General features: G+C 44.7%; 1 protein-coding gene across 1 annotated transcript in view; it reads right to left on the reverse strand.

Moving 5' to 3' along the window:
- Positions 1-3,084: 3,084 nt before the first annotated feature.
- Positions 3,085-14,686, reverse strand: part of ssh1a (slingshot protein phosphatase 1a) — a gene marked incomplete at its 3' end in the record, with an annotated part of 29,527 nt that continues 17,925 nt past the window's right edge. The window contains exons 4-15 of the mRNA XM_080532706.1: positions 8,693-8,757; positions 8,096-8,217; positions 7,789-7,857; positions 7,442-7,507; positions 6,902-7,096; positions 6,654-6,747; positions 6,444-6,572; positions 6,199-6,245; positions 5,836-5,982; positions 5,314-5,514; positions 4,463-5,174; positions 3,085-4,248 (exon numbers count right to left, since the gene is read on the reverse strand). Of these exons, the coding sequence (XP_080388832.1) occupies positions 3,085-4,248; positions 4,463-5,174; positions 5,314-5,514; positions 5,836-5,982; positions 6,199-6,245; positions 6,444-6,572; positions 6,654-6,747; positions 6,902-7,096; positions 7,442-7,507; positions 7,789-7,857; positions 8,096-8,217; positions 8,693-8,757 (3,011 nt within the window). The remainder of the gene's footprint in view (positions 4,249-4,462; positions 5,175-5,313; positions 5,515-5,835; positions 5,983-6,198; positions 6,246-6,443; positions 6,573-6,653; positions 6,748-6,901; positions 7,097-7,441; positions 7,508-7,788; positions 7,858-8,095; positions 8,218-8,692; positions 8,758-14,686) is intronic.

Raw genomic sequence — 14,686 nt, forward strand, 5'->3', positions numbered from 1 at the left:
AAGCACTATGGATCCACAGCACTGTGAGCAGCAACATCAAACCCACAGTGGTGCAGACCGGGAGGGGGTAGACACACACCACACAGGTTGGCATTCGTTTTGACAGGCTCCAATTAGATTGGCACGCACAGTTCACAAAGTGTGGGTATACCAGCAAGCACACACATCATACAACAGCCTGGCTGTCTGGTGATGCTAGCCTTGCACCTGGGAAGCACCTTCATCAGTCTGTTCACTAGATCTACTTTACAGCAAGCATGAAACACAACTAAACCCTCATCTTGTAATGGAAGCAGTAAGGATGTAAACTCAGGAGCTATCTCATGGGCACTCTGCATATCATGGGTGATACACCAAGTAACACTCTAATAAAGCATATATTCCTTGATATAGTATCACCAATGTGATATGATTCAAGGCATCCTTTAGAGCAAAATAAAAGCCAAAAGTGCCAGATTATATAAACTTTCTTTGATTTGAGTATTGGGTGACTGTTTGGGTGTGCCAAATGTAACCCAAATCAAAGCAAATTTTAAACAAAAGTAAAAGTTGTTGGCATCTCTGACACATCATTTCAATCAAATCTCCCTCACACACACAGAAAGAAAAGGACACTGCTTGCAGTAACAGTGTGTGTCCACGCAAGAACTGGAGTGAATTGGTAGAACAAAGTCTGTGCTCTCCATTACCAGACACATACAGTAATATACAGCAGTATCTTCTGTCATGTCATCTACTGTACAAACATATTTACATACAGAAAATGTGTGCTTGCATACATGTGGCAGAAATGCATGTGCAATATGAACCTATTCATGTGTTTAAAGTACATTTTCACTTCTCTCAAATAGTTCACAGTAACTATGTAACCACTCACGCACACGCACAACAAAAAATTGGCAAAAAAAAAGGCTATTCTTTACATTAACACAGGCTGAGTGGAATGAACTGGTCGACCACTAACATAATTTACAACATATGGGATGGAAGACGTATGACACAGAACAGCTCTTCATGGTCAGGGTGTGACCCCTCGGGGAGTCACCAAGTGAAGATCAGAGGGAAACGGTCTCTGTGACCAAAACCCCAATGCATGCTCACCAATTCGATTCTGCAGAGTAACTCAGTTCAAAGAAAGTCTTAGATGCAATAAAGGGGCATATGACAGCGGCCGTGTGGATCAAAAAGTTGAGTCCTGTGAATAAGAGTAGTCCTGTGAACCCTTCCTCTCAGCTTATACAACCAGCCAAGTGCAGTCTAAATAAGGTTAGCATTTGCAGTGTAGCCAGCAGTTACCCACGGAGTAAAAGCAAAATCACGAGAAAGGGCTTTAACCCTGCTGTCTGTAAACACAGCTACATCTACAGTACAGTCTAATGGCTGAGTCGGTGTTAGGAGACTGGGACAGAACCGGACAAGAGCATCCTACCCTTGTACATCAGCTGGTCAGGATAGAACAGCAAGAGGGTTGGTAATGGGATTGGCTCTCTGATACATTTGGCTGTACGGTCTCGTACACATTGTACTGTTGCTCAATCTCAGTCAAGTTTTGGCTGTGTCCATGCATGGAGTCTGAAGTTTGAATTAACCCCCATTTGAGTTCAGACTATGAACCAAAATATGACGGGCAACCCTGTATGCAATATACAGTATGAACCTTAAACCTGATAGGGTGTAGAAATACTTACTGCACAAAATAAAATGCACCACAGCACTGTAGTGTCACAGAGGTAGAATGGTCCCATAAAAATGGAATGATATCCGGAAGTGTCGCCACAGGGAAAGGTTGAAAGCTTTAAGGGCCGTAGAGTAGCATGGAAGCATCACTAATGGATTATGCATTGTGACAATAAGGCTCATCCAAAAAGTTACTTCTGTTGCAGAACAGGCTCAGAAGCAGGGGACTGCTGGACTCTATGCAATGTTGATAACTGATAGTCAGTAACACTGACGTGAGGTCAGAAAGGAAGAATGTTATCATGCGTGCGATATCAAAGCATACTAAAAACATGGTACAGTGATTTCTCTCCAATTTTTGCAGTCTGCAAACTAATGGTGCAGTGTGTGATGACAAGATTTCCAAAGGATCAATGCGTAAAAAAGATCTACAACATCCCAGGAGTGAAGGATGGTCTGTGTACTGCATGTCTCTACAATCAAACAACAAGTTTGTCAATGCGAAACAATGAGAATGATTATTGCTTACTGTACAGGTTTAAGGCTACCGAACTACAGCTCTCCCACTGATGATCGTTTCTGGAACCCAAACATTCAGCAGACTTTCCTCAACAGACAAATATAATATGTAACAGGATGTTCCATCTGTTGTGTCACACAAGAGAAAGAGACTCTCACAGACCGACGTCGTACCCCTACAGACGAGACAGTCTAAACATGTCATCATTGCTTAGTCAGATGGATGAAAAGTGGCAAACTGCACCAATAACCCTCTTCTCCTCTTCTCCTCTTCTCCTCAGCATGTGGTGTAAATGTCTAACTAAATGTCCACCTACACAGCATTATCCCTACCAATATACTGTAGCAGAACGAATGTCAAATACGAGAATAATGACAGCAATAAAAGCATCACAATTCGTACCAGAAAGAAAACGGGAAAGTAAACTGAATTGTCATGTCTTTCAGTCCTGTTATTTTCATTATTTTAATCCAGATATAGAGGTGCTTTTGAGAGGCTGAGAATATGATGATGATGAATAAGCGGTGACTCTTCCATTGATCTCTGGACAGCGAGAATGGGCAGATGAACAGGAATGAACACAGTTTCTGCTGGAGACCAGTTCTTTTGTATGAGGTTAATGTTTTCACACACATTCATAGAGCTCCATGCAAGAACAGCCTTTAACCAAGATACCATCTGTAGGTAATATTTGGATTTTTCCTTAAATATGACATGGATTTATATTAATATATATTCATATTATACAAATGTCTATTTATATATGTATAACTCTATATACATATTTGTTTTTTAAGACTCTCCCCTCTCCACAATCTGTCTGACCCTCTCCATTTCCGAGTGAGAGATGGAGGGATGGGTGGAGGAGTGCACCTCCATTCTTCCTGTCAGCTCCTGGGCCCTGGCAGAGCTGTCTCTGAGGTGGGCTGGTCACTGTGGGCTCTGGCCTGGGCACTGGCAGAGGTGGTGGGGCGCTCCCACTCTAGGCCTGGGTCTGGCTCTGGTGAGAGGGAGAGGAGCAGGAGGGTGCCTGCGTCTGAGGAGCACACAGAGCAAAGGTCCTCAGACGAGAAGTTGAGGCTGCCCAGCTTGGCCAGTGAGTTGGAGCGCTTGAGACGCGAGGGAACAGTGAGGCCGGCCAGCCTCATGCGCGTCTCGATCTCCTGGGCCCTCTGGCGCACCAGGCCGGGTTTCCCCCTCACACTGCGCAGGCTGTCACTGCTGGAGCTGCGTGTCAATGTCGAGCCGTGAGGGGAGGAGATAGGCGTCAGCCCTCCAGACCCTATGGCACCCAGCAGGGCCTCGTTAGTCAGTGGCACCACCAGAGGCTCCAGGCGGACTGGGCATGGAGTGGAGGACTTGGGGAGGTCTCCTGGGAGGGCTGAAAACTCCACAGTCTCCTTTCCAGGACTGGGGCCCTCCCTGGCCACTAGGGGGGGATCCAGGGGCTCCAGGGGATGGAGCCCCTCCTGGGAAAGGCCTGACAGCCGCTCCAGCCTCTCTGCCCTGCGGCGGACCAGCCCAGACCTCTGCAGCTGCACCAGGGCCTCCTGCTTCTGCTGGGCCAGGTAGCAGGCCACTGCTGGTCTCTCCTCCTCTAGACCCACCGTTAGCAGCTCAGGAGCAGGGTCCGGCTCAGAGGCCTCTAAACACTTCACCTCCTCAGTCTCAGCCCCAACCTCCAGTATATCACCCCTGTCCTCAGACTCAACAGGGCAGGGTGAGTCTTGTGGCTGCCCCTCGATGTGCAGGCGATGAAGGGCTTCAGGTAGAGCTGTAGAGGGCAGGGCAGCACAGTTGGCACAGTCACACAGGGGGCCACAGGGGCGCAGCAGCGTGGGGGAACAGGGGGTGTCAGAAGAGGTGGAGGAGAGAGGGAGCATGGCACTGGGGACCTCCACTGGGACACTGGGCACACTGGAGAGGGGCGTGGGGCTAAGGCAGAGCTCAGTGTCCAGGACCATTGAACCCACTCTCCGGCTAGGCTTGCCATCAAAATGAGAGAGAGCAGAAGGCTTGACTGGGTGTAGAGGCTTTGAAGGAGTAGTATCCTAAGAAGAGGGGAAAACAAGACGTCAGGGGCAGAGGACAATGTGATACTCACATGGGTCCACCTAAGTTTCATGAACTTTAACTGACTACAAGGTCTCTACTTCAGTACTTCAGTTATCCTTTTTCCATCTCAATCTCATTACAACTCAATGTGTAGGTTCTATTGGCAGCCAAATTACAGAAAGAACCATCATGTGAAAACGGTGTACTTACATTGCCGTTGTGCAGGGTATTCCTGTGGTTGTTATTGTTGGAGTTCTCATTGCTGAGGCGGTTCAGGGTGGCCAGGTCCAGCCCATTGCCCTCCTTCTCCCCGTCCTCTTCCACATCCTGAACCATCTCCTCTTCTGCTTCACCATCACCTCCTCTTCCTCCTTCAGTGTGCATCAGTGCCTCCATCTCTGCCTCCTCTTTCTGCGCCTCCTCCTCATCCTCCTCCTCCACAGTGCTGAACTCCAGCCTCAGACGCAGCTCCTCCAGGGGCTCTGGTCCCCGTGAGCAGGTCTGGGCAGCGGTGCCCTCCCCCGGAGACACAAAGTGGGGCAGTGGCAGGCCCTCACGCCCCTCGAAGGCCTCATCGTCCAGCAGGGCGTCCCGCTCCACGTCCTCTATCTCTATGAAGACCCGCTCCATGTTCAGGAGGGGAGGGGCACGCACTGGTGTAGATGGGTCGCTGTCGAGGGCAGAGTCAGACAGCCGGCGGAAGTAGTAATTGTTGTAGGCAGGGTCTACCTCCAGGCTCCTGCAGGGGGAGAGGCGTGCCGCACCCTTGTGCTCCAGCGCCCCCTCACAGCAGGGGGAAACCCCCGGCTCAGGGGTCAGGTGACCCGCCTCCTCCCCCTCACAGCACTCGCCAGACGCCTGCTGTCCTTCAGAGAGCTCACAGTACGGGTCGGGACGCCACAGCTTATTATGACGCTGCTTACTGGAAATGTCAAAAATATTAGGTTAAGCGAAACATTGGAGACATACTTAGATAATACACACATACAATAGAACTTAGAATGGAGTTGAATGTGTACGTTCTACACAAAACGACGGACACAAAGCAAACGGTAACATACCTGGCGTCAAGGATGCCCTCGTACTCTGCCAGTTGCCTCATGAACCCTGCGTTGGGCCGTGTGATGCCCCTCTTCTGTTTGACGAAGTTGAAGGCCTTCTCCAGCGACCAGCCGTACTCCTTCATGGCGTAGGCGATGACCGTGGAGGCCGAGCGGCTCACCCCCATCTTACAATGGACCAGACACTTGGAGTGGTTCTTCCTGTTTGCGTTGATACAGGAATGCATAGCAGTGAGGGACAACCCAACTCTCATACAGACCACCGTTCTCTCTGAGGTGAAGACATAATGACGGTCTCTAGTTGCTAGTGGTAACCAACTTCAGCTTCTAAAATGTACCCCTAGTCACCAGTAATAACACCCTTGTCATTTTTTTGTGAGTTCTGGGAGTGTACATTTACCCTCAGTGACAGGGGGAGGTTACTTTTCCTTTTATTTACTACCAAAGTGTCAACTGCTTGTCATCACTCTGTCCGTCTCTGCTTCCGCATCTCTTTCCTGTTTCAAGGCCAATAGGACTTACTTTGCCTTCATGATGAAGTTGTAGGTCTCGTTCCAATGGGCCAGCAGGTCGGTAGCCTCTTCATCGTAGACCCGTATGTTGTGATAGGAGAACGTGCCTGGGAAGAAGTTGTCAATCTCCCTGGTGACGTTAAGGATGTAGCCCACTCTGGTGAACAGAGCAGAGTTGTTAGTGTCTGGCCCTCCTCCAATATCCCACCAGTAGCACTCTGACTCATATTAATTAGAGAAGATGGCTGTTTCATAAATTAATTTGCCTCATTTAGTTTCTCATGACAACTTTTGTTCCTCAGTTCCAGAGTTTGACAGTGCTAGGGACTTGAATGCCTAAAGGAAGGAAACTTAAGAAATCAAAAAGGCTTACCCTGTGTCCTGAAGCTCTTCCAGATTGGAGGCGTTCCATTCAGATCCCTGCAACAAAAATGGAGTAATGTCAAACTGACTCTATAGAAAAACTAAAACAATTCCTCCACATACTGTACGGCTGTCCAAATATTCATCTTCTCTGACACTTATTTTTGCTAGCAGTGTCAACAAAACAGCAAGCCCTCCATTAGAGCAAACAATACCATAAACCGCACCTAGCGGCTCTAGTTTAAAGTAACTAACCAGGTAGAGGTGGTCAAATATAAGGCTGGCCTTGTCCATCTGACCCATGATCAGCAGCATCTCGTTGTCGATGAACTCTTTGTACTCGTTCAGATTGCGGTTCATATGTTGCTCCAGCTCGCTACGGATCTGAGGGGAGAACTCAGTCGTTATATCTCAAGGATTTTAGATTCTGATTATGTATTTAGTTTCTCTTTCTGCTATGCTCACCTCTTTGGAGGTAACATTCTCCAGATCCTGGAACATCATGATGTTTCTGAGTTTGGCTTTGATAAGGCACTCTGTCCGCTCTCTCTCTGTGGGCCTGCCAAAGACAAAGACTTGATCATCATCCTGTCCTTTGGGTCAATATAATACAGTAAGTCTCCAGACATCAGACTGATTTCTGATTAAATGTATTACTGTGTTGTCATAACATATCGTGTGGGCCCTCGAAATATGTTTTTCTGACGACTCACTTGTCAACAAACATGGTAGGGGAGTCAGGCCTGGTGGTCTCCAGGTCCCGCATGGCGTTCCACTCATTGATGGAGCTCTGCTCCGAGGCGATGCAGCTCTCATAGTAGCCCATCCAGGTGAGAGCTATGCCCCCGGGGAAGTAGTTGTGCCTGCGAGACACCTCAGACACCTTATGCAGGATCTGCAAAGCTGACCTAGAACAGGAGTTAGGGAGAGGCATTGGTCAGTGTGAACTAGAATGAACTTATCATCAATCTATCATTCAAACACACCGTTTTTCTTTCAAAACGCTGAATTTTGTGTCTGTAGTACAACAACTGTGTACTATTGGGCTCTTGAGGGTAGTAAGTCAATTAGCAATCTTGTTGCCGAAGTTGACAAATACCATGTAACTGAATGTGCACCTGCATCTCCACACCAGTAGATGGCAGGGGAAATCAGTATTGCAAGTATGAATTGTTTAAACAGTATGTCAGCTCCAGTGGAATGGCGTCAATTGATTGAGCATTATGTTGACCACTAGGTTTCTGTGTACTCACCACATTGCTTGTACAGACACAGGTTTGAATACATGATTCCGGCCTGCAGTGTTCACACTGAAACCCCTGAAGGAGATAAAAATCAGGTGATTACTCTGATTCATTCATATCACTAACCACAGAGACATGTATGGCTCCGCCAAAACATGAATGACTACCAGAAATACAGAACTGACATGATAAACATCTAGAGGTAGATGTACAATTAAACTATTTTCAGAAGGAATTGACTTAAATGGCTGGTCATAACTTGTCAAATGATGTAATTTATAACAGCACTTGTGTTGTTGTAGTGCTGCTTCTCTCCTGGATAGCCAGCAGGGGGCGGTCTGACAGAGGGGACTCACCCGTCTCCATCCAGATGGATCTTGGTGTCACTCCACAGAGGCAGCACCATGCCGATGGAACAGTTCTTACTGTGGAGGAAACAAGAAGGACCGTTACCTGGCAGATACACACAGCATCTGGTCCTTCTCCAAAAGGACTCCAATAGGGACCAAACGGAGTCTCACATTTGTAAGTGAAAGGTGTTGGACCATTTGGCATAAAGGATCAGGCATAACGGATATACTACTAATAATAATTAGATATACTCACTAATAAGTGAATAGAGACACGGGAGCTGGCCTGAGTCAGGAGCTGGCCTGTGCATACCTGTCCTTGTTGGTGAAGTCCATCCCCAGTAGGATGTTCTCCTCTGTGTCCTGCCTTCCACTGGTGTACACCACCACCATGTACCGCACTCGGTCCGACCATGCACTCTCCAACCGCACTGCCTGTGTTAAGGACAACCCAGAATCATAAACTTTTACCAAAGCACACCTGCAGGCACATGCAATGCAAACACGTACACCAGCACACACAAAATGACGTCAGAAGAACACCACAAAAAGGTGATTGCACAGTGTCCAAACATACACACTGCAATTCCTATCTTCTCATGCCATTTCTCCCAGTCAAAACATCCATGGGAGGTATCATTCCACTGGAGTGTGAGAACATAGTGGTAGGTAATATAAAGTACAACTTTTCACAAACACCATGGAAACACTTGGTAATGCTCTCTTGTGTGCGTTCAAACATGTTCTCATGAGCTAATAATTACAGTGAGAAAACGAGAGTCTTAAGTACACAATAAAAAGCATTCAGGCAGGTTGCCTATGACATGGTGCCAGGTGGTTAGTCACTGGTCAGGGCAGTGAGGTATGTGTGTGTGTGCTTGCATGCGTGTGTGTGTGTATTGTCTCCTACCAGTTTGATTCTGTCCTCTGAGCGAAGAATGTTTATCATCACCTGCAGGTGCTGAGGTAAGTCACCTATTATGAGAGAAGAACAGAACATAAAATAAACAAAGATGCATAGGAACACCTGGTTGGATAGTGTCATCAGAGAACATTGTTTTATGCGATTATAATTACATCTTAGTCATAGAAAAGAAATCTTGACATGAACCTAAAGTGAAGAAGACAAATACCGTGGGCAGTGTTGAGTGAGAATCTAAATGAGAACTTAACGTAATCCACTGAGTACTTGAAGGCACAAAGGGCTAGTGTCAGGTAAGGATAATGTGTTGGCCTACTTGGGAGCCCGGTTAGTAAAGAAACAGTGCTCCCTAGTGTTGATTTTGAGAGGATTGGATATGTTATGGGAAATTTGTGAAAACCCTAACCATAAATGTATAGCCTACATATACCAGTTAGTATATACATTTCCAGCTCAGTGGCTGATATCATGGAAGTCAAAACATAGTCAAAACTCACATAGGATATGCTGTGTAACAAAATGTGCACTCATCATTGACATCAGTCAATCAAATGCATCACATAGAAGATTCTGATGGTCTACTACTTCTGGCCCGTGACGGGTTGATTTAAGGCCCGCAATCATTTGGGGGAGAAGGAAAAATTACTTTATAACATTTTAAAAATTATAATTTTAAGGGAAAAAAATTCTTCATCTGTCTGGCATTTCTTTTTTGGAGGGTGGGGGGACACACTATTCCAAACATAAGTCATGATTTCAGCAATCAATCAAAGAAGAAATGTTCCCTTAAGAAATGTTCCCTTAATTCCACCCCGCATTTCTCCTATAGTCCATGCAACAGATTCTTCTCAAGAATTTCCCGGTACATGGCTCAATTTATCTTTCCTTCGATAATTTGGATACCACCAGTACCATGTGAAGAGAAACAGCCCCATACCATGATGCTTCCACCTCCAAACTTCACTGTATTTTTAGGATCATATGTAGAGCCATTTCTCCTACAAACAAGGTGCGTCATTATTCTTGCCGAAACAACCAACCGGTAACGAGTGCCAGGTCTTGGGAGAGCTCTTTGCCTCTACCCATCATGAAATGTTTCTTGCAGGAAAGCTTGGTTTGTTTACTTGCATTCAGAGAAACTGGGAAACACTTTTTCAAAGAGTGGAAGTACTACCCACCAACATTGCACTAACCCAGCTGATTCTAATTAGCACAGGTACAGAACTCATTAGTAGCATAAGCCAAGTTTGAGACATTCAGTCTAGGTTAAACTCACCCATTATTACTACTTCAGAATGTACATAGGAGTGCAGCTAAGTTATCGGTGGCACTATGATAAGCACATGTTGGGTGATAAACTCCTATCACAGACAGCTTAGCGTTATTTCCAAAACACGCACTAAATATTCATATTGATTTGGGACAGTGGACGGCAGCAGAACAGATGCAGTAAAACTGTTTTGGACAAAAATAGCAACACCTCCCCTCCCTATGTCGGTCCTAAATATGGTATAGCCATTTAAGGACACATCATTGTCAGGCACTGACAAATTTAGCCATGTTTCAGAGGTCATACAAATGTCTGGGTTTGCCTGCTGAGCCCATGTGTTGATTCAGTCCATGTTATTTATTAGGCTTCTGGCATTTAAATGTAGTTGTCCAAGCCCATTTCTCATTTTAAAATCATCTGGTATTTCTTGGGTGGGTAACTCCCCTGAGGCGTAGGCCAATTTGCTACCCTGTACTGAACCAGGTTTTATTGGCAGTCTATGAGGGATATGGATCGGGGTTACCTTAACAGGGTTAGGAATAGCATCCCCTCACCACTTCAACACCTTCTCCGTGCACACTGTCACGCTTAAAAAATGCTGGTCACTCCCAAACCAATGTGAAGCAGGGGTAGTGGACCAGAGATCACTGGCTGTAGTCCTGATTTCTTAAGGGTCGTGGAGACCTCCGTTTTTAAACCAGATATGCATTTCCTGTTTTGACACATTTCCAGTAAACAATACATCATGCCTCTGAGCAAAATGTTGGATCAACTATGTTTTGCATTGAGCCAAGAACTGTTTCCTGCTTGTTATCTACACATTCATCAACCACAACTGAGCTCCAGGTAATCATGAAGCCAAACCAAAACATATCTTATTTGTAATGTTGGTATCTTTTGTGTTCATCACGCCAGGCTTGACATAACTGAAGTGGGGGGTAAGTAGGGGATGAATGACTCCAACCACTGCAATGAGAAGTAAAGAGAGGCAGCCAAGTATATGTCAATGTGTTTGGACTGGAAAATAAAATATAACCTCCTGGGCGGCTTTAATTACAGCTTCCAGTGTGATTCAAAAATTGCCACACTCGCTTTGGGCATGTTCCTCCTTAGCACCATGGCTCATCCATCGGTTGACGCCTAGCAAAAACAGGTTTGTGTTCGTAAAGCTGTTCATTTACATTAATTCGTAGGTTACTCTGCATCTGGATCATAACAGCCAGGGGCTATAAGAGCTCAGACACTCGCTGTCAAAGTCATAAATCTACAGAGGGACCACTGCTTCTCTACACATCTGGTTTGGTTTGGGTAGTTTGAGTTGACACGCATGCATCTTTCTCTTTGTTCTTGACATTATGCTAAAATTCTAAAGTTCCTCAGAAACCTGCCTTTACATCAGTGTTGACTGTATGGTTCGGCATGTCCACCCTGATTCTCTCTGGTACTGCTCATGACCATAAGGCTTTACAGAGGGTGGTGAAAAGGGCCCAGATTTTAGATTAAATTAGATTAAATCTTTTTGTCATTGCACAGTACGACAAAATGTTTTTTTGGTCTAGGCACAGTGTCAGCCATAGTCAGCGCCCCAGGAGAATTAAGGATTAAGTGCCTTGCTCGAGGGCACAATGACAGTGCAGAGCAATTTAGATATGATGCCAGCAACCCTCCAATCACCAGCTCATATGCAGCTCCCTCCTGAGGCGGGGATCGAACCAGTGACCTTCCGTCACCCCTTATCATCACAGGGTGTGAGCTCCCTGCCATGCAAGCCATGTATTCTGCGAGATGTATGAGGAAGGCCAGAAAGATAATCAAGAACAACTGCCATCCGAGGCACACCCTGTTCTCTCTGCTACCATCAGGCAGATGATACTGAAGTGTCCAACAGGCTTTGGAATAGCTTCTAACCTCAAGCCATTAGACTTTCTTTCTTTCTTTTTATACAGGAAAAGATTAAAAGTAACATTACAGATGTTAAAATGTGTTACATTTAGACTGTCCTGACTCAGTTAAAACTGTTTTACAGCAGGTTTGTAGTCTGTTGAAGGTGAACAAAATAAACGTGTGTTGGTGGTAGTGGGGAGGTGTGGCCCTCTCTGACCAATCATATATATATTTTTTACATCTGGCTATTTCAGGGACCAGTTTTTGGTTTGTGAGGGCTAATTTCTAACTAGTGAAATTATATAGAAATCCTGTAGCATCTCTTTAATTAAGCAATATCACACGAGAGACAGCCGTGCTGATATTCAGTATAACGGCACGACCTCAAGTGTGATATTGCTTTTATACAACAGTTCTACAGCGCGATGTATTAGTTAACAGTAATAAGCGACAACAGATTATGATTTGTTTGTTTATTTAATCATAAAAATAAACAAAAAATTGTCCCGCAACTGAACTTCAAATGGACTGTTGCCTAGTAACCTGAACACAAACATGTAGTCTAATTAACGGTCATTTAGTAGAACATCTGTGCGGCGGAGTGATACATATAGTTAAAAGTCCCAGTGCTGTTATACTGTATATCGTAACTCATGGAATTCCTCTTGTCCAATCAAATGACTTGGTCGGAACTAACTGTTGTATAATTAAGCAATAACACACAAGTGTGTTTTTTCGAGTATGAACATAATTCAGTTTTCATAAGAAATGAATGGAAAAAAGATGCTCTTTATGATGATTAGGCAAGAATCCATATCTCTAATGACATCACCGCAATCTCAATTGAGCAACATTTATTTATTTTTTATATGCAGTTACTATGCCAAATGAGAATTGCACATGTTCAGTGGACTGCATATTGATATCAGTTATTTGCTGTTCAATCTAACTTGTTGTGACACAGTTTGATTATCCCCTGAATTATTTTGGTCATACTCATTGCAAGAACAAACAAAGATGCCCTGTGAAAAGCATTCTGAAAACATACCATTAGAATACCCTCTGCACGTTCTGTTTCCCAACCACTGTCATTTCCAGTAATGGTTTGTTCCAGAACCCCCCCTTCCCCAGACAACCTTTATCAAAGTGATACATTCCTGGATACAAGCTAGCCATGTTAACTGGTGAAATAAATGATTGTTAAATAATATATTACTGTGTGACTCCTTATCCCACATATGTATTGTTCAGTCAACATCCTTTTAGTTACCAACTGTGCCAATTATTCCAGTTGATTGCAGTCCAAAGAGTTAATGTTACTTTGCTAAATTCAGCCACTTCAGTAGCCACTCCAGTAAGAGCGACTGCCAATAAACAAGCTTATTCATTCGTAAAAATCTGTATTGTTTTGGAAAAACCCAATTACACAAGATTTTCTCTAATTTTGTGAGGCTGACACGCCTTTGGTGCTGTATTAATGTATCGAATGCATGGTCTTATATGGCATGGCAACCCAGTAAACAATTCTCTACCTGGCTGGTTTATAAAAGCTACCTAGCCAGTTCGGCTTTTGAGAAGTGTAGCGGAATAAGGATTAACAAAAACAACCATGCAAGATTAATTATTCTCAGAATCCTTCCATTAGTCTAGTAACCTTTTAATTGTTTAAAAAAACATTTGAAAAACTCTCCAATATCCTGAAGAGTGTTTATGGCATATGTATACATTTTGCAAGTGAAAGTAGCTTTGCTGATATTGTGGACATCAGAACGGCTGGAATGCTTCTCAGCCAATCACAACACTTGATTTAATCAACACGTATGACAGAAGGAACCATAAGGCTGAAGCTCAAGCAGCAGAATGTCACCTGACAATCTGAGGGTACCACTAACTATTCTCTGAAACTACAGCAACTCCCAATGTCTACTGGCAGTGGTGCTGTTCACAGTTAGGCCATCAGGGCAATCCTGGCTTTGAAAACATTCTGTACCAGAGCAAACAACCTCAAAAGACCTGGCCTATTCATTTTCTAGAGGCAGCTCTAATTCCATAAGAAGCGCATGACTAACTCCCTACTAACACAAACACTTAATGTGGGCTAGCCACTAACCCTGAATATCCTTAAGCTCCAGAGTATATTTACATGCTGACGCAAACAATTCAAAATTCCAACTGAAGTCATAAACAATGAAACTAAGAATGAGCCACTAACCTGACACAAATGAAGGAACTGGGCTATAGGCCTACACACACACACACACACACACACACACACACACACACACACACACACACCTGAGAACACGTCCCTCCTGAGGTAGTTATGACCTGAGAACACGTAAATGAAGGAACTGGGCTATAGGCCGATAGAACCCTCTGTGTCCTGTCTTGATACTACTGCACACAATCCAGCCACAGTGTACTTAAAGGGATGGTTCACCTTTTCTTTTCTTCTTCAATAATCCATGGATTAGAGTTGTTTAAATAGCCACAAGTAACTTCAGAAAATTTGAGCCACGGCTAAAACAATGGGAGTGATGAGGGGCCCATGGACTACTTTAAGGGTAAGGAACCATCTGACTATAAGGTGTAACAAGGTGAATCCGAAGTGATATAAAGAGCTTACCTCGATCAATTCTCTTCATCGATATTTTTAAAAAAAACACAACTTTGCATGCTATACGATGCCACCATTTTCTTTCCGAGACGGTAAACACGGCCGAAGTCACTTCCAGTTTTCTCCAACTGGAGAATGTGTCATGTCCGGTTTCAACGCCGAATTTCCATACCATTGGTCGGCCAACCCCCCCCCCAAAAAAAATCCCTTT

This window comes from Nansenia antarctica, assembly GCF_963989245.1.
Source record: "Nansenia antarctica genome assembly, chromosome: 5".
Classification (NCBI taxonomy): domain Eukaryota; kingdom Metazoa; phylum Chordata; class Actinopteri; order Argentiniformes; family Microstomatidae; genus Nansenia; species Nansenia antarctica.